General features: G+C 41.2%; 1 protein-coding gene and 1 long non-coding RNA gene across 6 annotated transcripts in view; one reads left to right on the plus strand and one right to left on the minus strand.

Moving 5' to 3' along the window:
• LOC121376756 overlaps positions 1–27,131 on the plus strand; it is a 78,512-nt gene that overhangs the window by 48,405 nt on the left and 2,976 nt on the right. For 3 of the 5 annotated variants that reach the window (XM_041504525.1, XM_041504524.1, XM_041504526.1), the window contains 7 exons: positions 4,293–4,815; positions 5,574–5,727; positions 7,920–8,088; positions 8,652–8,763; positions 9,407–9,505; positions 10,489–10,546; positions 20,692–23,194. In XM_041504525.1, the coding sequence (XP_041360459.1) occupies positions 4,293–4,815; positions 5,574–5,727; positions 7,920–8,088; positions 8,652–8,763; positions 9,407–9,505; positions 10,489–10,546; positions 20,692–20,836 (1,260 nt within the window). In that variant the 3' untranslated portion in view covers positions 20,837–23,194. Of the gene's footprint in view, positions 1–4,292; positions 4,816–5,573; positions 5,728–7,919; positions 8,089–8,651; positions 8,764–9,406; positions 9,506–10,488; positions 10,547–11,389; positions 11,604–20,691; positions 23,195–27,131 lie in introns of those variants that run through there. The other 2 variants (XM_041504528.1, XM_041504527.1) reach the window with 2 other exon arrangements.
• The window catches only part of LOC121376758, a 51,657-nt gene that overhangs the window by 11,931 nt on the left and 12,595 nt on the right, over positions 1–27,131 (minus strand). The gene's annotated exons all lie outside the window — the stretch shown is intronic.

A 27,131-nucleotide genomic window follows, 5' to 3' on the forward strand; every position in this document is an offset into this window, starting at 1 on the left:
CATTGAAAAACGCAAATATCATAAGAAATAACTTTTCATTATTGGTGATACTCACAAACTTCCATTTAAGGTTACAAAGAAAACAAACAAAACTGAGATTACATAACAACAGACTTGCACCCAAATGTGTGTCATTTGGATCAAATCCATGTGACCAGGCAGCTTTACAGAATCATGTGACCTTTCCATCATGTAGGAAACACAAAGTTCCAGTTCTCTGTGTATATGCTATCAAAGTCTTCTGTGATGTACCTGTACATACAACAGTGTAGGTAGATAGAGGTACAATGTACCAGTTTTGTTTTCTAGCCATGTAGGTATGAATACAGGCCTCTGAAAATTACAAGAGCTATAGTTTTGTTGGTGTATTAATTTTGTGACATCATTATTTACATGTTCTTGATAGGTTACCTAAGAACAAAATGGGTTGCCTGAATTTGTTTTTGCGTGACCCATAAATGGTTTTCGCAATTTTTAAATTATCAGCCACCTGGAATAGACGCGTGTACATTCTTTAATTCATTTCAATGATATATTGTGTGAGGGATTATATTTTGTTTCAACTTTGTATGTGTGTGTATATATGTGTGTATATGAGTGTGTGTGTGTGTGTGTGTGTGTGTGTGTGTGTATGTATGTATGTATGTATGTATGTATGTATGTATGTATATATATATATATATATATATATATACACACAGTCAAACCTGTATATAACGGTCACCCAAGGGACTTGACAAAAGTGGCCGTTATAGAGAGGTGACCCTTATATACAGGTTCAAAATTAGAACACATATATTAAAACATATCACAACTGTCATAAAAAAAAAAAGATACACGTGTTATAAATAAGGTGGGTTTTTTATTACATGAGACTGTCCATGTCAATACAACACAATACAATGATAGTACACAAATAACACACCTATTTTGTTTATTCACTTTTTAAAGAAGTCACCAATTTTGGATTGCTTCCCATAGCATTCCACTCGCATCGAAGACACATGTTCTTCTATATCCATGGTAGCGCTTAGAATGTCACACCTGCCATGAAATAGAGCAAACTCTTTCAAGTAACTCACATACTTCTCCGCCTCTGTTATTGAACACACCTTTTGTTTCCTACTTTCAATCTCGCCTTCATAACTCCCATCATCATTTTCGTCACGATCATCACTTTGGCCCGATTCATTGCTATCCATTTCTTTCAAAAGAACCGATGCAGGTCTAGCCCAATCAACAACAGACTCGTCACACGTCTTGGCGTGTGTATCACAGTCAGCAACTTCATGTAATGGTAACCCAAACAATTCCTTTGACTTGGCTATGATGGACAGGGGTACATCGTCGTCACCGTCGTCCTCATCGCTGTTGTCTCCGTTTGATGTATTCTCTTCGACAGACTGAAATCCACACCTTTCAAAACACCTTTTAATTGTTGAAGATTCCACTTCTTTCCAGGAACTGTGAATCCAATAAATGGCCTGAAGGACGTTAATATCTTTTAACAACTGTGTGCCACATTTGCTTTCATCTTGTTCCATGGCAGAAATAACATGCTGCAATTGACGCTTGCGGTATTTGAGTTTCATGGTCTGAATGATTCTTTGGTCCATTGGCTGGGATTTGGAAGTTGTATTGGGAGGAAGAAAAGCAAGTTTAACATTAGAAAGTTCTACTGTTGGGTGGGAAGGCGCATTATCAACAAACAGGAGCACTTTTCTACTCTGACGTCTCATTTTTCAGTTGAATTTTTCTATCCACCACTGAAACAAAGCACTGTTCATCCAAGCCTTTTTGTTACTTGTGTATATCACAGGTAGAACCTCGGGCGTTATTTTCTTAAAACAACGTGGCTTTTTACATTTTCCTATTACAAGAGCCGGAAGCTTCTCCCCTGTCATACTGGCACACAACGCAATGGTCAGTCTCTCTTTGGATCGCTTCCCACCGGCACATTCTTCTCCTTTAACTTTGAACATGCTCTTTGTTGTATATCTGTAGAAAAGGCCTGTCTCATCCATGTTGAAGATGTCCTGTGGTGTGTATCCCTCGCACACGGTCGGAAGCTTTGCCTTCCAGTCAATAATAGTAGCGTTATTGACATCACCTCTCTCGCCACTCATAGTGCCCATAACAATGTTATGTCGGTGTTTAAACGAGTCCAGCCACCCATTTGACGCCTTGAATGACGCGACACCCAAATCTTCGGCAAATTTAAGTGCTTTCTCTTTAATCAACGGCCCACTCAAATTTATCCTTCTAGATGTCGCATTTTTAAACCAGTCCCACACTAGCTTGTTTATGTCATCATTGACTTGCTTTCTTCTGCCTTTTTCTTTCGGCTGAAATATTAGTGTCAAAATCGGCCAGAACATCAGCTTTTCTTTTTAAAACTAAATTAATCTGAGAACGTCCTACACCAAAATGATCGGCGATCTTTCGCGCACTTAAATTGCCTTTCTCAGATTTGTTGATAACGTTGATTCTCTGTTCTAAAATTAAAGCAGTACGATTTGTCGGTGGCATTTTGCATGCAGACGTATTCGTTAATACATGTCGCAAACACTGACATTGACTTTCAGAATATATTTTGTTTAATTGAAGGTTATTACCCATGTGGCATGTTTAACTTATGTGTTTGTTTCATATCACCGCTAATCCTTCAGTGGAGTATGACCGTTGATTACAGCTGAATAAGATCATGAGTCATTAAATAATCCTACCACGTACGGGGCATCTTTACTGACCGCCGCCTTCAGCAATTCATGTTTATTTACCAATCATCTCTAGCTAGAAACAATCAGACACCTAACTTAACACTTCATTTGTTTTGTTTCTTGAGAATGAATAGAGTGATCATACATACAGATTCCATTATGTACAGCCAATGAGAAGTCGTCTATTGTTCAGTGTCACAGAAGTTACTGAGGGTCCGTTTGTTTTTCAATTACGATCAGAGAATTACAATGGAACTTTACATTGACGGAAAATAAACCCAAAGCTACAGACATGGCCAAATAAACACATTTAATTTATAATTTTTAAGATGATTCAAAAAGTAAAGACATAACCAGGGTTAAAAAAAAACAAAAAACAAACGTCTTCACGACGATCATCTTGTGACCATTATAGCAGGTTCAACCTGTGATTTTGGGTGAAAAATAGTGGCCGCTGGCCGTTATGGACAGGTGACCGTTATGTACATGTCAAATAAAGAAGGAAATGCATTGGGGGGGGGGGGGGGATTTATAGTAGCCGTTATAGGCAGGTGACCGTTATATACAGGTGACCGTTAGACCAAGTTCGACTGTATATATGTATGCATATACCGTATATTGTAACTGAAGTGTTTTTACAAGACACATGTATATATATATTTATTTACAGTGATGTATGTTATAATTGAAAAATGTTTTTACAAAATGTTTATGCACAATATATGTCCACAGGATGCAAAATTAAGAACAATACTAATGTTTTATGTTTCAAACATTTAGAACTTCATGCATATAGCACTTTTGGGATCTATCCCCATTGGTGGGTCCATTGGGCTCTTTCTCGTCACAGCCAGTGCACCATGACTGGTATATCAAATGCCGTGGTATGTGATATTCTGTCTGTGGGATGGTGCATATATAAAAGATCCCGTGCTACTAATGAAAAAAATGTAGCGGGTTTCCTCTCTAAGACTATATGTCAAAATTACCAAATGTTTGATATCCAATAGCCGATGTTAATATAACATTGTGCTCTAGTTGTGTTGGCAAATATTCAAGAAACCCCTAAAAATATTAAGGCACACTATAGTTGGGTTCCCATAAAATATGTAACATGTCACAGACTAGCTGCAGATGTTTTCCCATAAAATGTAAAACTATATTTACTGAGATTAACTACTGTGATCTGTCTTCCATACAAATTGTTATTTGTCTGAGACATAAATTGCAAAGGTGTGTAGCTGCGGAAGAAAATCCCATGTCAGAATCTTAATCAGGCTAGGATTTTCATAGCAATCTTAGCACTATGATATCGTAAATCTATCTTGACTATGATGTCACTATAGCTCACACCATAGTTATGTCATAGTTTATGATGGTTTTACGATTTCATAGTGCTAAGATAGCTTCGAAAATATGGGACCTGGGCCCCATTCCACAAAGCGATCTTAGTTCTAAGATCACCTTAAGTGAGTGCGGTCATTAGGCACATAAGGTGATTTTATGGCTAAGATCGCTTTTATGGAACGGGTTCCTGGTTCACAGTATTGAAAGGTTTTCTCGTTTGCTTTCAGGTTTGTCGCATCAGTGGCAAAGCTACCTACCTATAATGACATAAATAAAAAAAAGATGAAGAGAGGTGATAGTGAGGTCGTCTCCACGTCGTCGGGTGCCTCCCGCAACTCCGGCTACCGCAGAGGCTTCAACTTAATCTTTAGCCTACGGCGCCTGTTCCGGTTCCGGTTCCGGCGTTCTCGCAAATACTCTATCATCAGCCTCGACTCAGACTCAGATTGCTCCGAGATGAGCTTCAACATCGCCAACGCCAATACCAGCAGCCTGAGTCCAGACCAGTTGAACTTGCCGAACGGCAGTGTGGGGGACGGAGGAGGGGCGCCCCGCGAGTGTCCCATGTCTCTGGTCGAGCAGGATGCCGACCAGTTTCCCGAGGTGATGACCAACTGCTCACAGAGTAATTACAGCGTTGAGTCAGGCTCACAGAGTAATTACAGCGTTGAGTCAGGCTCACAGAGTAACTCCACTTGGATTTATTGCCATCGCTTAGTTACAGTACTGAATCATGCTCACAGACAGAGTAAGTCCACTTCGTGTTATTGCCCTCGCTTAGTTACAGTACTGAATTATGCTCACAGAGGAAGTCCACTTCATTTTATTGCCCTTGCTTAGTTACAGCATTGAGTTAGGCTCACAGAGTAAGTCCACTTCGATTTAGTGTCCTTGCTTAGTTACAGCACTGAGTTGTGGTCACGTACAAGGCCAAGGCCGGCTCTTGTGCCCACAACAAGTGTGCGCTACAACAGCTTGTTCTGAATGTGCACTTAAAACCCTATGACAAATCCACTTCACTTTATTGTCCTTGTTTAGTTACAGCACCCAGTATGCTGGACTTTGTTATTGCTTATATTTGAGATCACGATTTAAAAGTTGTTTGTTATTATAAAAATAGTTTTTCTTTTATCTTTGTGTTTGAATTTATCATTGTATATCACTTCGAAATTTAGTACATTTTTCATTTCCACTTATTTCTGTGCTTATGTCTAAGTGTGCTGTCCTGGGCACACACCTCAGCTATCAGGACTGTCTGTACAGGACGATGAGTTAGTTGTTAGTGGTTAGTCAGAGACGAGAGGTTGTGGTGGTCTTACACCTACCCACTGAGTCGTCAAAACTCACTCTGGGTGGGAGCAGGTACTGGGCTGCGATCCCAGTACCTACCGGCCTTATGTCCAATCTAGAGCTTACCACCAAGGCCGGTATTTAGTACAAAGTTGTACATTGATAATTAAATTTCCAAAATGGCGGCGACAAATTAATTTTCGCTTTAATGACTAGTTTTTCCAGAGGACAACTTCAAGCCGTGCCCGCGTTGCGGTGTTCTGTACATCAAGATGGACCAGGATACTTCTAACAAGATGTCCTGCGTGATCTGTGGAGCGAAGTTCTGCTGGCTCTGTATGAAGGAGATTACAGTCCTACATTATTTAAGGTGGGTACATGCAGGGATTGAAATTACATAACTTCATATAAAGGTTTCAATAAAAGTGGTGGGGCAGGGTCTATGTCGGTCCGTAGAGTACTCCCCTCGTAGCACCATGACTGGGTACATCAAAGGCCGTGGTATGTGCTATCCTGTCTATGGGATGGTGCATATCAAAAATCTCTTGCTGCTAATCGAAAAGAGTAGCCCACGAAGTGGCGACAGCGGGTTTCCTCCCTCAATATTTGTGTGGTCCTTAACCATATGTCCGACGCCATATAACTGTAAATAAAATATGTTGAGTGTGTCATTAAATAAAACATTTCCATCCTACCTTCCCCTAAGGTGCTTCGGTCATGAGATAAAGAAGCTCTTGTGGTGTTTTTTTCCCCCATTTCAACCAATTCCCCATTACCAGTATATCAAAGGTCATGGTGTGTACTGTCCTGTCTGTAAAAAAATGCACATTAAAGATCCCTTGCTGTTTTTTCAGTAGTGATGCAGAAGCAGTAAATTCCTGTCTCATGTTAGACCATTTTTCTGGTTATAACCAGTGCGCCACAGTTGGTTACATGCCATGGTATGTGTTATCCTGTCTGTGGAAAAGTGCATATAAAAGATCCCTTGCTGCATTTGGAAAAATGTAGCGGGTTTCCTCTGATGACTATACGAGTCGGAATTACCAAATGTTTGACATCCAATAGCTGATGATTAATCAGTGTGCTCTAGTGATGTCGTTAAACAAAACAAAGAATATTGGTTGACCAGGAGTATGTCTAGCTGTCAGTAGAGCACTCGCCCGAGGTGCTTGCGTTGTAGGATCGAACCACCGCAGTGGACCCATTCTCTGATTGTTGGTTTTCCTGGCCCAATCAATGTTCCTTGACTAGCAAATCAAAATAGCTAAATTGTATGTGGTGTTCTATCTGTGACAAAGTGCATATAATTTGTGAGTAAAAAAATTGCCAAATGTTTGACATTCAATAGCTGAACATTATTGAGTCGATGTGCTCTTGTGGTGTAGTTAATCCAAAAAAAATGTTATTATATATATAACTTAACTTTAATTTGTTTTGACCAAGAGTTAACACCAAATAGCTATTGTTTAGTAAAAAAACAAGGGGTAAACTCTTTTTTTTAACAACGCCTCTAGAGCACATTGTTTTTTTATCTTATCGGCTATTGGATGTCAAACATATGGTCATTCTGATACTGTTTTGTAGAGGAAACCTGCTGTCGCCACATAGGCTACTCTTATTTGCGATTCCCACAGGCATGATAGCACAAACATAGGCCTTTGTTGAACCAGTTATGGATCACTGGTCGGTGCAAGTGGTTTACACCTACCCACTGAGCCTTGCTTAGGGTTTGGAGTTGGTATTTGGATTAAAAGTCCCATGCCTCAACTGGGATCCGAACCCAGTACCTACCAGCCTGTAGACTGATGGCCTAACCACGACGCCACCGAGGCTGGTCTATTGTTTAGAATGCACTGAAATGTTGTGAAACAAAACTTCCTTTTCCTGATCCAACCAGTGCCATGTGACTGCACTGTCTATGGAAAAGTGCATATAAAACATACTGTATAGCAGGTTATGCTTGTCCTGGACAAAGGAGCCGACATGGGCCAACACCTGTGCCCATGACAGGCGTGCACTATAACTAGGGCTCACATTGGAACAAATTTTGGTTTAGCCAGTTTTCAGAAATGTAGAGTATTTTTTTTTAATTTGTTAAAAATGTGGTTAATTTGAGGAATATTTTATTAGCCAAAGACTACATTTTGTAGCCATTTTGTATAAAAATGAGCAATTGGCAAATTTGGCAATGTACAGGATGAGCCCTTTACAACACCTTGCTATGAAAGTGTATGTTAAGCCCTATGACCTGACCTGACCCGACCCGGCCCGGCCCGGCCCGGCCAGGGCTCACACTGGAAAGAATTTTTGTTTTAGCCAAATTTCAGATATATGTAATGTGTTCCTTGAAAATTATTAAAAAGTGGCCAATTTCAACACCATTTTATTAGCCAAATAGTAAATGTTGTGGCCACTTTGTATAAAAATCAGCAGTTGGCCAACATGGCTTTTTGGTAGGGCGAGTCCTGCTGTAGGTGTAGGCAATGCAGCAACAAGTAGCCTTAGTTTAAAATGTGCCGAGGTGTCATTAAACAGACATTCCTTTCCTTTCCTCTCCTCCAGTCCATCAGGCTGCACGTTATTGGGAAAGAAAAAGAAACCATGGAGCCGAAAGAAGAAAATACTTTGGCAACTCGGAACGCTGGTTGGTGCTCCCGTCGGAATCACCCTGGTCGCCAGCATCGCAATTCCCGCCATGATCATCGGCATTCCAGTCTGGGTTGGCAGAAAGGTAATTATAGTCCTTCCCATCAGTGGGGGGGGGGGGGGGCTTAGACGTAGCCCAGTGATAAATCGCTCGCTTGATGTGCAGTCGCTCTAGGTTCGATCCCTGTCAGTGGGCTGTTTCTCGTTACAGTCAGTTCACCACGACTGGTATATCAAAGGCCGTGGTATGTCCTGTCCTGTCCTGGGGGGGGGGGGGCTTAGACGTAGCCCAGTGATAAATCGCTCGCTTGATGTGCAGTCGCTCTAGGTTCGATCCCTGTCAGTGGTCTGTTTCTCGTTACAGTCAGTTCACACGACTGGTATATCAAAGGCCGTGGTATGTCCTGTCCTGTCTGGGATGGTGCATATAAAAGATCCCTTGCTACTAATGAAAAAATGTAGCTCACAGACTGCCATTGGAAAAGCCCCCGACACTTGACAATTTGACTCACAGCTATGGACAGTGCCGCTGTTAATTTCGAGCCCTGCTTAAACACAATGGCTTGGAACGAATGGGAGTGATTTGAGGCCATCTGAGATTGGTTAAACATTTCAACTGAAATGACATGGTTTGTGCTTTATTTCTAGATTCACGCCCGCTACGAGGACAGGCCGTCGCGACACAAGCACAACCTCGCAATCACGGGTGGAGTTGTGGCTTCCATTATTGTCGCACCTGTCATCGCCGGTCTCGCTGTCGGTAAGTGGCTGGTTTCACTGGTGTAGCCGGGGCGGGATGTAGCCCTGTGGTACAGTGCTCACTCGATGCGGGATGGACCCACCGGACTATTTCTCTCTCCAGCCAGTGCACCACGATTGGGTATATCAAAGGCTGTGGTATGTACAACCCTGTCTGTGGGATAGTGGATATAAAAGATCCATTGCTGCTAATCGAAAAGAGTAGCCCATGAAGTGGCAACAGTGGGTTTCCTCTGTCAATATCTGTGTGGTCCTTAACCATATGTCTGATGCCATATAAGCATAAATAAAATGTGTTGAGTGCGTTGTTAAATAAAGTATTTCTTTCTGCATCAAGGATCTAAGGGAGGAGACCAGGGGGGCACCTGTCTTGCACACACACACACACCTCTAATTTTTACTCCTTTGAGAAATTTGTATACAATTTCCATTTTACAATCGTCAAAAATGTCATTGAAGTGCCTGTTTCATGAGTTTGTCCATGCACCCTTTTGTCCTTGGTCCCGTTTCTAAAATATTCACTGGATCTGCCCTTGTATATTTAATACAAAATAGAAATGTGAGATTAAATGTTGTATATTATGCGTAATCAACTTCCATGCATTGTCGGTAGAGATTTACTCATCTTTTTTTTTTTCTTCTAGGTATTGGTGTGCCAATTCTGCTTGGCTACATCTATGGAGTGTCACTGTGCCGCAGCGGGTTCGACAACAGGTTCGACAACAGCAGTCAGCCGTACAGAGGTAACTGCATTCGTGTTATTAGTTCACACCCCACACCCCCCACCCACCCAATCAGTCCAACAGGAGGGGACTATAGGTTTTAACCTTTGCTCATCAACATTTTTAAAAAAAAAGGTTCTCATGTTACGTCAATCTTTGCCTGGCTTTTTTTTGCTAAGATGTAAAAACCGCATTTGGAGCCAAAATACCATCGCGCATGAAGTATGACGTGCATTCTGATTTCAATTTAAATATGCTCCTTATTTTGATGTTAAATATACCCACCTTTTCTGTGCAATCCATGCTTTAAAAAAAGAAGTTATTATTGTTATAATTAATTCTGGAACTTTGGTCTGACCAAAGACCAACATTGTTTTGTTTTTGGTCTTGACCTTCTGACTACTGCAGGCAAGATATCTCGCCAGTCGACATACTGTACACTGTATACAGTGTATTCCCCAATTTATATTTCTCACCGTTTTGCACACAACACTCACCGGAAATGTTGTTTCTTAACAGGGAACTGTATATTTTACAGCATGGTAGCTTTTGTTTGTTGTTTTCGGCAAGTATTTTTTCTTGATAACAATGGCAGCACATCACAGTCATTTTCAGGGATCAGTAGCTGATTGTGACAGCTAATTTGATAATAAATTTTGAACATTTTACCAGCAACGAAAATCACCAAATATTTGTCGTAAAACCAGTTATCGGGAATGATGGACATAAAAACTAGACGGCTGGCCACAAATACCCGTACATAAACACAACTTTTGCTTAATTTTAATCAACATTAACTGATCTAAAATATCATTAAAAAATTAAAATCCACGAAAATAATACTTACCGATTCAGATAGGAACTTTATTTTATGTATTTATAAAACATTTAAGTTAATTTATATGAGTAAAAATTATAAAACTTGTATCCACTCAACATGTTTTTTTGTCAAAAATTAATCCAGTAGTCTCAACGTTAAACAAATGTTGTTGTTCTGGTTGCAGCTGCAGACAGACAGAGCGTGGACACCACTGACAACGTTACCAGTCCCATGTTGCAGCAGTAGGTTCTTGTCTCATATTGTGGGGATGGGAGGGGTTTGGGATCGATCTCCGTCAGTGGGCCCATTGTGCTGTTTATCGTTCCAGCCAGTGTATCATAACTGGTGTATCAAAGGCCGTGGTATGTGCTATCCTGTCTGGAATGGTACATATAAAAGATCATTTGCTACTGATGAAAAAATTTATATTCAAAGACTATATGTAAAAATTTTAAATACCAAATGTTTGACATCCAACAGCTGATGATTAATAAATCAATGTGCTCTAGTGGTATTGGTAAAAAAACTAAACAAAAAAACCCACGAACATATTGTGGGGCTGGATTTAATTTGGTCAGTAGAGCAGTCATCAGAGATGCTCAGGTTGTAGGAACGAACAACCAATGCCGTATATCTGGTATATGAAAGGCCATGGTCTTGTTTGTGAATAAGTTGGTCTGATTTTGTTAGTCTTATAATACATTGGCAAGCTTCAACCACAGATGATTTCTACATGTTGTAAGGAAAGAATGAAGGAAATGTTTTATTTAATGAAGCACTCAACACATTTTATTTATGGTTATATGGTTAAGGACCACGTAGATATTGAGTGAAAATAAATGTTTGATTTAACGACGCACTCACCACATTTTATTTACGGTTATATGGTGTCAGACATATGGTTTAAGAACCACACAGATATTGAGGTAGGAAACCCTCAATATCTGTGTGGTCCTTAGCCATATGTCGATGCCATATAACTGTAAATAAAATGTGTTGAGTGCATCGTTAAATAAACCATTTCCTTCCTTCATTTGTTTGTTCATTTGTTCATTCCAGTTAATGACTAATTTTTATTCATTTAGACTTGAAGTGCAGGCCGATAGCTGCAGCAATGAGTCATCTAACAGCCTGATTGAACACTCGACAGCCCTTATGTCCAATGACAACATCTGCAGCACAAGGGCTGTCTCAATCCTGAGATACGAGTAAATCAGGCTGTTGAAATGGGTGAAATATTTTACATTGAAAACATAGATCCCAGTTTAATATCCACATCAGAAGGATGTCTACCAGAAGGTACGAAGGAAGGAAAGAATGCACTCAACACATTTTATTTACGGTTATATAGCGTCGGACATATGGTTAAGGACCACACAGATATTGAGGGAAAAGAAATGTTTTATTTAATGACATACTCAAAACATGTTATTTACGGTTATATGGTGTCAGACATATGGTTAAGAACCACACAGATATAGAGAGAGGAAACCCACTGTTGCCACTTGCAGGGCTCGCCATGGATCAAAAATACCAGTAGCCAAAATATTAGCCAAATGGAAATTTTATTAGCCATATTGAAAATGTTTTAGCCCAAATTGTTTTACACAGTACTGTAGAGTATTTATATATGAATATGAAAATGCATCTTTTTCAGCTAATTGTGTACAAACTGGAATAAATCTGAATAACAAAACCATATTACCTGATCAAAATCAAAGACAGCAATGGGGATAGGGGCAGTTAATATATTACTTTGATTTTTCAGCACCCCCAACAATTTGATAACTTGTGCCATGTTGTTGCTGTTGATTTCAGCGTCATGTTAAATGTTTGTTGTGATTTCTGCATGTAAATACCTAGGCTAAGAATGCTGACTTCACAGTATTACAACTATTCCATTTATATACATATATATATATATATATATATAAAATGTTAATAAACTTAAAATTTACAGTCTTAAAATCCAGCTTACTTAGTAATAGTCTTATTCAACTTACTGTGCTAGCACAACAAACATGCTATTCAACCTGAGTCATACCTACACACTGCAGAATTCTCTCCCTTGCCGGATATGCGCAATGCTATCCTTGCACGGGCTACCTGTAACTTCATTCTCAATTCTGCAGTCCACCTGTTAACACCTGTTAAGCTTTGGCAAAAAGTTTTCTTTACTTGTAATTTTGTGTTTGTTTTTTTGGTTGAACTTGACATACGGTTGGTAGTTGGGAATTCTGTGTTGAATTTACCATGTCCGACGCGAGTTCGTTGACAGCTAGCGCACGGAAAGTTTGTGCGCGAGATGGTTGTCCATTTCCTTTACGACGTAAAGACACACACGTGTTGTGTCCGGACTGTCGGTCTTGTTCTCAAGACCGTCAGTGTGAGATCTGTGCCACGTGGTCTCCTGACCAGTGGGTTCGGTTCGGTTCGCAGACTCAGGTTTCGGGTACCAGCAAAATCTTGTCGTCTGCTTCGGCAGTAGTCGGCAAGTCGGACTTAGTGGGTAGGTCCCATAAGTCTGTAGACACTTCGAAAAGTGTCCGGAAAGGGGGGAAACACAAGGGTGTTTCTTCTTCGGTCCGTGTTACGAGTACAGTTACAGATACGTCGGGAGCGCCCCCCCGGGCTCCTATTGTGACCGTGGTACGTGAGCCGTCTTCGTTAGTGACAGCGCCTTCTTCTGTTTGTGTGGCTTCGTCGCGGGCGTCGCCATCGTCGTTACAGTTACCTTTACAAACAGAAGGGGGGCAGGGTGGAGTCGTCGCGGCACCGGTTTTGACGACTTCATCGGTTACCGAGCACATGCACTCCGTTGTGCATAGGTCCACTGCTTCGTCCGCAGAGCAGGTGGCCCCGACTTTGCCTTCGATTGCTGCCAGTCGCTTCGGCACCTCAGCATTCTCAAGGCCCGAGGAGAGTTCTGCCAGTTTGCTTCGAACTGAGCCAGTTGTTCCGATGCCGGGATCCGTCTCTGATGGCATCCCGACCGATGTTTACCGTTGGGTGGAGGACTCATCCCGTTTGGGTCCTCCGTTTGCATATGTTTACCCCCAAGGGTCCGGTGACTTCGGTAGCAACGGACATCTCCTCACAGTTTGCACCGTCTTTGGTCCCTACCTCTTCGACTTTACTCGATAGAGGACGAGGTTCGCGCAGATACCCCTCGGCTGGGGGTACTCTGTGGCCGCAAACTCCGACCGTTCCGCACTTGGCGCAGGAACGACCGTTAGGCTTTCAGGAAACGTTGTTTCGGAGTTTTGTGGAATTTTTGAACGCTTCGCCTCAGTTGGGATCATTGCTTTCGCAGACGGGACCGTCGGGTGCGGCTCCAATTCCCCCCCCCCCCCCCCCCAGTTTTCCGCCAAAAAACCAGCAGAAAACTGCGTCTCGACAGCAGTTTGACGATGCAGTTAGGGATTGTCGTTCGGTTCCTATTGTTTCCGTCTCGGGAGACGCTGCCCCAGGGGCGTCTCGATTAGGGGGAGGAGTCCATATCGATCTTCGGGATCCAGTGGACAGTGACCTGGCTTCAGAGGAAGCGTCGGTTGGACCGGATTCTGTCGCTGACCCCAGCTCTCTCTCACTTCGGTTCGGAGGTAGAGGAGGAGTGCGATTATCCGGCGGTTCTGGCTTTTGTCAGGGACCAGGTCCGACAGGTATGCGGGGACGCTATACCTCAGGTTGAGGCCCAGCCTACATTCAAGGGTGTCTCCTTCGGGAACCGTTCTTTGAATTTGGTCACTCCTCGTGAGGAGTCGGGTTTACCACTTGCACAGGAGGCGCACAGTTCACTTTGTGACATTGATGTGTTGATCACTGGCAGTGATCGTATCCTGGGAGTGGGTGTTGATGAGTACCCAACGGCACTGCCTACGGGGAAAATCCTAACGGGAGCGCGCATTTTTCGTGCCTACTCCTATGAGACGTTGGGGGCGGATTTTCTCGAACATCCGGCGGTCGTTCCCCGCTAGTGTCCGAGCCGCTTGTTCCCCATCGCCGCATGTGTCATTGCCAATCGCGGATCTGGAATCGTTCGAACGGCTGGCTAAGTCGATGTTCCAGGTTAATAACCATTTAGGTACGTTCCTATTTGGCTTGGATAAGGCTGTCGAGAGCCTTCCCGCGATGGCGAAAGGCTGTTTGGAGGCTGCGTCAAAAGCCTCTAAGCATATCGCTCAGTTATCTGGCCGATTGTTTGCGAACAGTCTTTTGTTACGGCGTGACCATTACCTGGCGGGTTTGAGTGCGTCAAACGTTGCGAAGACGTTTTTTTCGTACACGTTCGGTACGGGAAAAATTTACTTTTCGGTCCCGATTTTAATATTGTCCTAGACAAGGATTTGTCGCGACCAGTCCCGAACACTCGACCCTCAACCTCTGGTAAACGTCGGTCCACGTTTTCGGGGTTCAAGCCTCCTCCTGTAAAAAAGGCTGCTTTTTTACAGTCGGCTCAGATCCCTAGGGTTCCTGACACTAGGAGGCAACCAGGTAACAACCCGTCTTCCGCTAAGCGAGGACGCAAACGTCGTACTGCGTTCCGTTCTCAGTCCACCAAAGGCGTTGCACGGGTGGTAAGCGGTTGGGGTGAGGGTACGTGAACGATCGGCAGTTGCTTTCGGAGGTACCGTTAGCAACCATACCCGTGGGGGGCAGGCTCCGCCATTTCCTTCGAAATTGGTGCAAGCTGCCTGGTCTCGACCCCTGGGTTCTGTCGGTCGTTCGACACGGTTACAAAATACCCTTTTCTTCGAGCCCCCCTCTTACTTCCACTCCGAGAATGCCGCCGTTACCGTCCGCGGATCGGCGCGTTTTAGTGGAGAGTATGATTGCCGAGTTTCTCGACAAAGGGGCCATCCAGAGAGTCAGTCTGGACACTCCGGGATTTTATTCTCATCTTTTCTTCGCCCGGAAGAAAAATGGGGAATGGAGACCAATCCTAAATTTGAAGCCACTGAACGTCTACGTCGATGTTCCTTCCATGAAAATGGAAACGGTTCATTCGGTCCGGAACCTGCTTCAAATTGGGGAGTGGGCCGTGTCGATCGATCTGAAAGACGCATACCTCCATGTCCCGGTGCACAAGGCGTTTTGGAAGTTTCTGCGCTTCCTGTTCGACGGGAAAGCGTACGAGTTTCGTGTGCTCCCGTTCGTTTGGCGACGAGTCCCCATGCTTTTACACGTGTGGTAAAAGCGGTGGTAGGTCATGTTCATTTGTTAGGGGTTCGAATGCATACCTATCTGGACGATTGGTTGATCCCAGCTTCGTCGCAACAGGAGTGTCAGACCAATGTCGGGTTGGTTTTGGACACGATCCTCCAATTGGGTTTTATTCCCAATTGGGTGAAATCGGAGTTAACGCCGGCTCAGATTTTCACATATCTCGGAGTGGTCTTCGATCTTGTGGTAGCGTCGGTTCACCGATGCGCGTATCCACAATTTCCAAACGTCGGCGCGACGTTTGATGGGGGAGCAAAGTACTACGGTACGATCTCTCCACGTGGTGTTGGGCCACCTCGAATCTCTGGCCTCATTGATCGTGCGGTTCAGACGATTCAAACGACCACTCCAGTGGCATTTGTCCCCACGGTGGGACGGTCACAATTGGGACACGATAGTGCCTCTGGGCCCATGGTTCACTCATCCGATACAGGAGTGCCTGTCGGACAAGTGCATGTCCCTATCGGTTCCGTTGCACCCCCCTGCTCCGAATCTGATCCTGTTCACGGATGCGTCGCTGCACGGGTACGGGGCGCATCTGTTGGATCAACACATTTCAGGGGTATGGAATCTCTCCGAGAGGAAGCTTCATATCAACTGTTTGGAGATGGAGGCAGTGCATCGTGCCTGTCTTCATTTCCGGTGTGTTCTTCGACACCGTCGAATTCTGTTGAGATGCGACAATACGTCGGTAGTGGCATATCTCAATCGTTGGGGTGGAACCAAATCGGAGACTTTGGGTCGCAAAGCTCTTGCGATTTTGGAATTCTGCGACCAACTAGGGACCACTCTGTGGGCGAAACATATTCCTTCATCGGTGAATGTGTTAGCAGATGCCCTCAGTCGACATACCCCTGTTCAGACGGAGTGGATGTTGAACAAAGGGGTGGTCGCAGCGGTTCTTCGGGTGTGGGGCAGTCCACAGGTGGACATGTTTGCCACACGGTTGAACAACCAATTGCCGGTGTTCGTGTCCCCGGTACCGGACACATTGGCGTTGGAGTACGACGCGTTAAGTATGGATTGGACGGGACTGGATTTTTATGCCTTCCCTCCTCCTGTCTTACTCGGCAAGGTGTTGATCAAAGTGGTCCAGGAACCTTGTCACGTGACGTTGATAGCTCCTCTGTGGGTGGCGCAGCCCTGGTTTCCACAGCTCCTGTCACTGTTAGTGGCAGTCCCGTTCCGATTACCAGTGTTGTCCGATCTACTCAGCCAGCGACTGAGTCAGACGGTGTGGCATCCGAAGCCGGAGGTCTTCCGGTTTCACGCGTGGAGGTTATCAGGGCTTCCTTGCGACGCAGAGGTTTTTCGACAAGAATTGCGCATCTCGTCTCTTCAGCAAAGCGCAAATCTACCGAGTCGGTTTATCAGTGTCACTGGCGTATGTGGGTTCGTTGGGCGAACGCACGGGATTTCGATCCCTTATCGCCTACTGTCAACGATTTAGCGGAGTACTTTCTGGCGTTGGTCCAAGAAAGGAAACTTAAAGTCACGACAGTGAAAAGTCACAGAGCTGCGATTTTCACTACTCTTAAACAGTGTGGATGTCGTGACTTTTCTACCAACTTGGTGTTGCATGATTTACTTAAATCATTACAATCCACGGTTGAACGACCTTCCATTATTCCGAAATGGAATGTCTTTCTGGTGTTACATGCTCTTAAGGGTGCGCCTTATGAGCCGTTGAGGTTTTGCTAGTCTTCATGCCTTGACGTGGAAGACTCTGTTTCTGGTTTCACTGGCAGCTTGTCGTCGGATCAGTGAGATACATGCTTTTTTGCATGACTTGGTTGATTACAATTCGGACGGGTCTGTCACTTTACGTACCGACCCTATCTTTGTTGCTAAAAACCAGTCTCCAGGGGAAGAGTTTCCACCTACTGTCATTCACAGTTTATCTCGTACACTGTCATCTGATAACTCGGATAGACTTCTTTGCCCGGTGAGAGCATTGAAGTATTATTTGCAGCGTACGAAAAACCGGCGGCAGGGTAAAAAGAGATTGTTTATTTCTTATACCATTAGGCCGGGTGATGTCACAAAAAATGCTTTGTCTCGATGGATAGCAGCTACCATCAAGCTAGCATATGAGATGGCGGGTGATCATGTGTTACGGAATTTCTCTGTTAAACCACATGAGATCCGAGCCATTTCTGCTTCCCTGAATTTTCATGACTCTTTAGATATTATAAAGGTCATGAATGCAGGGGTTTGGAAAGGACGGCACACTTTTGACCGTTTCTATTTCCGGGATATGGCGGTTGGTCCTGACGGTACACGTAGGATCCAGACAGTCATTGCGGCTCAACACGTCGTGTCTGTGCGCAGGGCAACGGAAAGGGGTCGACCTCTTTTCCGTCCGACTGCCATCGATTCACGCTTCGGACATGTTTAACACTCCACTCTTTTCTGAGGGATGGGGGTTTTTGTAGTGTTGTCTACCGTTTCCTCTCCCTGGGGAGATGTTTTTCCTCCCTTTCATGGGGATGAGTTTTTTTTTTGGGAAGCCCCTTTTTATTCCCAAAAGTGTTTTTTGACTCCTTGTTTCCGTATGTCGTGGTTCGTCCTATCTCCATGTCATTACTTCAAAGGAGCTTTTTGGGTACGGGTAAGTCCTCTATTTTCTTACCTCCTCCCATTAATGTTGAATTCACGTGCTCTAACGGTGTCATTGCACGTCCGTTATAGCATATTTGTTGTGCTAGCACAGTAAGTTGAATAAGACTATTAGAAAATTTGTTTCTAATTTTCATTATTATTCATACTTACCTAGTGCTAGCACAACAAACTATACCTCCCACCCACCCCTATGAGGCTTTCCCTCGGTGGGTGGACTTTGAACCGAGAATGAAGTTACAGGTAGCCCGTGCAAGGATAGCATTGCGCATATCCGGCAAGGGAGAGAATTCTGCAGTGTGTAGGTATGACTCAGGTTGAATAGCATATTTGTTGTGCTAGCACTAGGTAAGTATGAATAATAATGAAAATTAGAAACAAATTTTCTAAATGTCACCTCACAGTCTTACAAATTGATATCTAACATTATCTAATAAATATCATGATTATTGTAAACTAATTTTATTTAGTGTATGTTTAACTGCAATTTGTATAAATACTGCATGTTCATTTCCCGCGATCTCGATCTGCATGCGTGCTCTCAACCATGGGTACGAAATTAACAAAGACAAAGGAAATAAATGAAACTGCAGTTAGGTATTCATTGATGCGAACAACTATTGGGTGGGTTTTTTTACAAATTTACATCAAGTTCAAGTTTTTTTTATTGTGTTACGTTTTGCAAGTTATCAGCATTATAACAATAAAATACAATAGTGTGGAACAATGGTGGAGAATGACTTATCTATATCTATATAAACAATCAGCAATATGGGTCACACAAATATAGATATATTAAGTTGTTTGTAGTAATAGCATATCCTTGATTTTGTTTGCCTGTAGTATTTGCCTTACTGGTCGCGAGATCGCTATTACACTAAATATTTGGTATTATTATTATTTTGAGGTGTCGGATAGATCATGTAACCGTTTGTTCAAAAGATAGAAAATGGCTTAGCCAATATTTTAGCCACTTGCAAATTTTATTAGCCATTTTTTGTTTAAATTAGCCAATGGCTAATTTGACTACCAACAGCGCGAGCCCCGACTTCATGGGCTACTCTTTTAGATTAGCAGCATGGGATCTTTTATATGCACCATCCCATAGACAGGATAGCACATACCACGGCCTTTGATATACCAGTCATGGTGCACTGGCTGTGACGAGAAATAGTGCAATGGGCCCACTGACGAGGATTGATCCCAGACTGACCGTGCATCGAGCGAGTGCTGTACCACTGAGTTACATCCCACCCCTATGAAATACAGTGTCCCAATTTCAGAAGATTTCGGGGCGCATATTTTTGATAAATACCAAATCGTGAAAACCATCGTAAGCTGTGACGTCACTATGGCATGTACTGTAGTGACATCATAGCTTACGATGGTTTTACGATATCGTAGCTTCGAAAATATAGGCCCAGACCCAAAACCACCTAGTGGAGGTACGTATCATCCATTTTGTTATTATTACGTACATACCCTCAAATTATTATTTTCTGGTGGAAAGCATGATCAGGGTTTTCGTTTTCTTTCAAAGTAGGAGGCATTTGGAGAACGGTAAGTGGCTATATCTAAAGAACATAGTAATAATGTAATTGTAAGCATGAAGGGAGCGAAATGTAGTCCAGTGGTAAAGTGCTTGCTTGATGCGCTGTCGGTTTGGGATCGATCCCCGTTGGTGGGCCCATTGGGCTATTTCTCGCTCCAGCCAGTGCATCACGACTGGTACATCGAAGACCATGGTATGTGCTGTCCTGTATGGGATGGTGCATATAAAAGATCCCTTGCTGCTAATCAAAAAGTAGCCCATGAAGTGGCAACAGCGGGTTTCCTCCCTCAATATCTGTGTGGTCCTTAACCATATAACCGTAAATAAAATGTGTTGAGTGCGTGGTTAAATAAACCATTTCCTTGTAAGCATGAAAAGTAGGCAACAGTGGAGGCTGCCATAGCGACTTAATACCCCAAATACCATTTTCTGCATGTGGTTAACACTTCATATAAAGTATTTCGGTTTCTTAGTGTTTTACACACTTCATGGGTTATGATATCAAATGGCAGTATATCACATGTGTTATTGGTTTAAAGTTATACGATTGGCTGTGCCTAGGTTATGACCCAGTCGCCATACAGCCAATGAAATAAGCATGGTTGAAATTGCTTGCTTTGTTGTGTATAAGATAATAAATTTTAGTTGGAAAAGATGTTTTAAATTTATTATAAACCTTCTTTTTGAGTATATGTAAGAAATAGAATACTACATTTGTATGCATTAGATATTATTTATCTTTCAAGTTGTTTTAAAATGTATTCAGTTTGCTTTCATTCATTACATATTATCTTTTATTTACGTAATTTATGTACGATAAATTATATCTAACGGCTACTCATACAGTATAGGTGTTAATAAAAGAAATATTGTTTTATTTTTCTCTTTTTCGTGGATCTAGTTTTGGGCTGGGGTGTCGTTACACATCCATCCATCCATCCATCCATTCATTCATTCATTCTTCTGTCTCATTTTTTTTTTTTTTTTTAAAAGAGAAGATGGAAAGCAACAGGCCATCATGCTGCAAGGTTGTATGATCGTGGGCCCTGTCCAACACCATCATAAACAGCGTGAGCTGCACCGCAGTGCACTCGGACTGCTTGAGCTTTACCATGATTTTATTTATTATTGCCACTAGTGTTGGTGCTACACCAAACAGCCACAAAGTTTCTTTAAATTAATAATAATAATAATAATAATGATCATATTACTAATTACATTATGTCTCTGCTACACCAAATACCCAAAGTGAATCCATATACAGTTACTTAGTCGTTTGGCTGGTGTGTGTGTGGGGGGTGGGGAGGTGGGGGGGCCATGTTCATAAAATGTCACTAAAGGTCATAATAATTGGAAAAAAATTGATTTTTTTTGTATTACACGAATATACTTCAATAGATACTATTATTGCCTTAGTTCTTTAATGGAAGTCATGTCTGTGTCTTTTATGACATTTGATCACGCTTGATGTTTAGATTTATCACCTGAATTGTGATAAAGCGGCGACATCTGAATATCACGTGTGGTCACATGTCAGAATATGTTAATCAAACATTCTCTTTTGTCAATTCTGTTAGTATTATTAACATTTCTAACATGACTTAGTTCATGGCATGTACCATCGTATATACCAGTCTGTGTCTTTTATGACATTTGATCATGCTTGATGTTTAGATTTATCATATGAATTGTGATAAAGCGACGACATCTGAATATCACACGTGGTCACATGTCAAAACAGTGCTCAATTTTAAGGATTTTGGTTGCTTGCCCAGAGGGCAAGTATGGGTTCACATTGAGGTTGCCCTAATTTCATCCGTGTTTTGAAACTAGAGTTATATTTATTTTCCAATAAAACAGCAACCAACAGGTTTGGAATTAATATGTTGTCAATGTAAAATGTAATATGTACTGTCTGACAATAAAATACATTACTTTTAAATAATGTTTTTAAATGTTTGTAGTTATACACATGTACACATAGGGACTAATTGCTTAAGATTGTTGTGATTTGGTGACACATCGGCTATTTTCTAATTGAATGCACTCTATGTTCCAATCGAATGCACTGGAATGTTTACTATTCAGAATACTTCAGCCGATTACGATTTTTCCTGATGTCTCATGGAATCGGCCGAGGAGTTCCGAGTGGCAAACAAACCCACGTGATTTCGACTGATGCTTTAGTAGGGTGGGATAATTTTCCGTTTCAGATTTTGCCACATTCCGTTTAAGATTTTTGAAAATTCCGTGTGGTTTTTTTTCCTTTTTGTGTGTTAATTAGTGTCATGTTTTATTATTACAAACTATATCCATTTGTGTTTTATTGTTCCAGCTCTGAGCTTGTTGGCTATTGCTATTTTCTAAATACCTGTAAACATTTTTGTTGACACAAACTTTAAAAAAAGAAGTAGTTAAGTAATGTTTACTTGCCACTAATAAAGACTAAAAAAGTGATGTACCATATTTTCTGGCCTATTACACGCATTGGTGTATAAACCGCACCACTTGGTTTTAGACAGTTTCGATCTTCGTCCGTACATAAGCCGCAGTTAAAACAAAGTTACAAACTTAATTACTGTTAATTATTGTTTGTATTTAATAATAATAAAGAGATCCATTTTCCCTTAAATTCAAACAATACATAATTGTTGATTGTGTGGCTTTCAGTTTCATTTCATTTAATAGATGATGGTTAAGATTCATAAACAAAACACACATTTGACAAACCCCGCTATTTTCATGAAAATATTAACAAGAACTTTGTAATGCATTGTTCATAATCTTACATTAGTTGCCCAAAAATAAATAAATAAATAAATACATGATAACATTTTATTTGGTCCAGTATGATTACAAAACGTGAACCAAAAAAAAAAAGTGCACAAGTAAGAATTACTAGCACCCACTCGATTACACATGTATGTTTCTATGTAACCTAACTAGCGTGCCGTGTGCACAAATTACATATTCAAACGGGGTCGGGTCAAGCTGGATATAGGCCAGCGGTAGTGAACCGACACTAAGCACTGTTCTGTCGATAGTTTACAGTTTTGACATTGTTTTATAACTTTTAAATGAAGGCCTTTATAAAAAAAGAATAAAAAAAAAGTTTAGAATTATGTATTCAGAGCCAGTGTAAGGATTCGCAGGACCAATAGCACAAATAACAGGGGGGGGCCCCAATTCCCAAGATATATATTGTTCAACCCCTTCGGGGAGAGGGGGAAAAATTACCTGGGGAAAATAAATGTACACAATTACTCACCGCGGGACCCCCTGAAGCGCGGGGCCATAGCACGTGCTACTAGAATAAACCAGTCGGAAGAAAAGTAAAATGCTATTTTGGTGTGCAATTTAGAAAACAATCGGTTAAGAAATAAATAACTTGTAGTAAATTCCATAGCATGAAAAAAGGTGTTCCCTGTGAAACTGTTAAATGTGAATTGCTTCCGTACAGACAGATTAATTGAGCACACAACAATGGAGACATCAATGATTGCACGTTAAACAATCCTTCCTTCCTTTCTTTTCTCAACAGTTGCTAATTAAGGCTTTTTATACTACTGTGTCCGTTTGAAATGAAGTGTTGTCTCCAGATATATGGCTGCATGAGCTGTCCGTTTGAAATGAAGGGTTGTCTCCAAATATATGGCTGCATGAGCTGACACCCAATGGCTGGGGTGTCGTTAAAACATTTATTCATTCATTCAAATGCTGTTACTGATTTGGAATAAAAGGCCTCTGAGAAGAGAAAATTTGCATAAACCATTTATGGGTTACGCCAAAATCAAATTCAGGTAACCCATTTCATGAACACGTAAATGATGTCATAAATTCAGTGCACAAATGGCGAAACGTAGTCCAGTGGTAAAGCGCTCGCTTGATGCGTGGTCGGTCTGGGATCGATCCCCGTTGTTGGGCCCATTGGGCTATTTCTTATTCCAGCCAGTGCACCACAACTGGCATATGAAAGGCTGTGGTATGTACTACTCTGTCTGTGGGATTGGGCATATAAAAGATCCCTTGCTGCTAAGCGAAAAGAGTAGTCCATGAAATGGCGACAGCGGGTTTCCTCTCTCAATATCTGTGTGGTCCTTAACCATATGTCTGACGCCATATAACCGTAAATAAAATGTGTTGAGTGCGTCATTAAATAAAACATTTCTTTTCTTTTAATGCGCGAACGAAAATTGGGTTACACAAAGTATACTTATGTGAGCGACGTGCAAACAAAACTATCGCTCTTGCAATTTTCAAAGGCCTGAATAACACTTTTTATTTATTATTTTTCTTTTTTTAAATATTTTTTAACACTGTGTTACAGATCGATCAAAAGACAATGCCTATACTATATAGTAAGATATCACTTGGAGAAAAGATTAAAGTGTCCTCCTTCATATATACCTAAGAACAAAAAGAAACGCATACTTTTAATTTAATTTATTTAAAAATTATTCAGTTTGATGCTCATTAGTTTTTGTCTGTTAAAATGATCAGTGTCTTTTCAATATTTCAGGCCCAGTTTGAAATTCCATTTACAGAGTTAATTGCATCATGATAAAATACCTATATTCTGAATTCCATTGCAAACGCATCCAGAGTTCGACAAATCTGCTAGCCCGATCGACGCCCGGGGCAAGTGCTTTTTTAACACAGAGTTAGTGACAGACAGGGCTGGATTTAGACCTTGGGGGGCCCGGGGCAGTGGCCTGGGGCACTTCAGGTTCAAGGGCCCCTCAACATAGAAATTAAATTACATGACAAATAAAATAAAATAAAATAATTTTATAATTATTATATTTTTTTATAAAGAAAGTCCTTAGTCTGGGGGGCCCCTCTGACAGGTTGGCCCGGGGCCTCCTTTGACCCCTTATAGATCCGGCACTGGTGACAAATGCAAACCCAGTAAGTAGCCCCATGGGCTAGTGGGTTTTAAAAAAAACACCTTAAAAAAACATGCTAGCTCGCAATAATTTGTCATTGTCATCGATAATATCAACAAATTAATAAATCAATTTTCAATTGTTATTGCTACCGCATGTGTGAGTTTGCAATACAACACACATTTAACCTGAAATGTGATTGGCAAATCAAATCCCTTTGCGACAGTAACAAGTGATGAACCTGTCGGATATTTGGGGGATTCCCCAAAAGCCTATTTACATATTCATACGCTACTTCTCGCCATTTAGTTGGACGTACTTATACTTTAAAATACCAACGTCGAATCTTTTTCTGAAGCAAAATGCGTGCTCCTCTAAATCTTACGACGTAAATGCGGTTTATAAACGTTTGTGTGATGTCATGTTTGCGACGCTGACAGGAATGTGAAAGTAAGTAACGGCAACCATGACGAATTATGAATCTTCATTATCGAGCACCAGTTGTCATGGTGATTATTCGGAATAAGGATGGGTATAGTTGTTAATAAACAAAATACAAAAACTATATCAGGAGCAGAAGTTGCATTACATGTAAAAAAATATTTTTTGTATTGGCTTGCAATATAATTAATTTATGAGGTGGATGACATAAAATATGATGCTAGTGACCAGGGTTATGTTAACGCTGCCTTCATTACGAAAAATTATTATTTAAACAATTTTTAAAAAGAAAATGGATTTTGAATTAAAATGGAGATAACTACACATGTATGTTGTATTTGACCATTTGCATACGTTCATGCTGGTTTATACAGTTGCAAATATCCTCTTTAGCCGTCTTCATTCCACCGATAAATAGAGGAGACTCCCCGAGAGTGTTGTGATCTCATAATTTAATGAGTGCTGATAAATAATGATCTCACAAGACATGAGGGGGGGTATTCTTTTTATCATCCATTATCATTCTTTTCCCTTTGCGACAATTGTAAACAATTTCAGTAATGTGTGTTGAATGTCACTCTATTTGGCAGTGGTAGACTCGTTAACTAGCAGAACGAGTGGCGTGAAGTTACTAATGATAGGTTTAGCGTTGAAACATACACAGTGATGTAACAAATTAATGTCTCTTGATTAAAATTTGACCAGTCAAGATTATAAGGAGCGATATCTCCTAGGAGAATATCGCAGGAGATTTTGCAAATTATAGTGCCAGCAATATCTCCTACAAAAGATTTTAATGGATGATAAAACTCAATTAGTGATTATAAAATCAGCACAAATGTCTGCAAATGGTCAAAAACAACATAGTTATCCTCTAAGTGACCCTAACCCTTGTATAAAAAATATTGGGTTATTTACCGAGTATTGCCTACAAGAAGGAAATGTTTTATTTAACAACAGTTTATGTCATTGCATGAGATGGACTATATTTTACCCGCGTATGATTAAACGAGTTTGTAGGTAAAATGTTTACGAATCGTCCGACAATAAACAAACCTTCACTTAAAAAATTCATGTTTTGTTACTGAAATTAAATGGGCAAGAAAAAGAATCGATCACCGTTGTGAGGTATAAATAAGGCAATTCCAACCCTCGGCACGAAATGTTTCTGTAATGGCCTCAGTAAACCTCGATCCTCACAAAAAACAGTTTGTCCCTCAGGTTGGAATTGCCTTCTCTATACCTCAAAACGGTGATAGATTCTATTATAGTCTTCTCATATCCTTTTTACAGCTTCAAATCTGACTGGTGCATTTTCAATAGATTTTGGGGTTATTTATTGTCTACAAGAATACATCCAGTTATACAAAATCAGTTAAAAGTATTACTTTTTACTTCTCGGGACAGGATTTAGCCCAGTCGGTTGAGTGCACGCTTGAGGTGCTTGCGTCGCAGGATCGAAACACCTCGGTGGATCCATTCAGCTTATTGGGGTTTTTTCTCATTCCAACCAGTGCTTTCTTGTCTGTGGGGAAAGTGCATATAAAAGATCCCTTGCTACATTAGGAAAAAATGTAGCGTGACGTTAAGGTTTTCTACTGGTTTATCAAACTGTTTTCTTCTGTAGTAATGTTTGTTTGGAGGTTATGTTTTGTTGCTTACCTGTACCTGTATATTAATTTTAAGAATGGGGGAATTATAATGCATTAAAAAAATATATATAGGGTTACGACAACTGCGTCATATAGTAGAGTCGATATGTGAGAAAAAACACCTTAACCTCCAATTTTTTTTTACAAAAGGTTTTTTTAATCGTTTCTGGTACTCTTGGACATAGGGAATAACATATAAAAAATCTATCAAAATCGGACTACCAAAAAGCTGTTAAAACTGAGTCAAATCCAAGATGGCCGTTTCTTATTTCGCACTCTGTAAAATTAAATCAAATTTAATTAAATGACTATTTAGACCAGCCAAATGATTAACAAATAAGTAAAACTCATTTACTTTTCAAGTAATGATTCTATATTGTAAGAGCTTAATCTTTCTATTACGGCAGTGACTTAATAATTCAAAAATTCAAAATGGCCACTATGGTTCATGGAT

This window comes from Gigantopelta aegis, chromosome 7, assembly GCF_016097555.1.
Source record: "Gigantopelta aegis isolate Gae_Host chromosome 7, Gae_host_genome, whole genome shotgun sequence".
NCBI classification, from domain to species: Eukaryota; Metazoa; Mollusca; class Gastropoda; order Neomphalida; family Peltospiridae; genus Gigantopelta; species Gigantopelta aegis.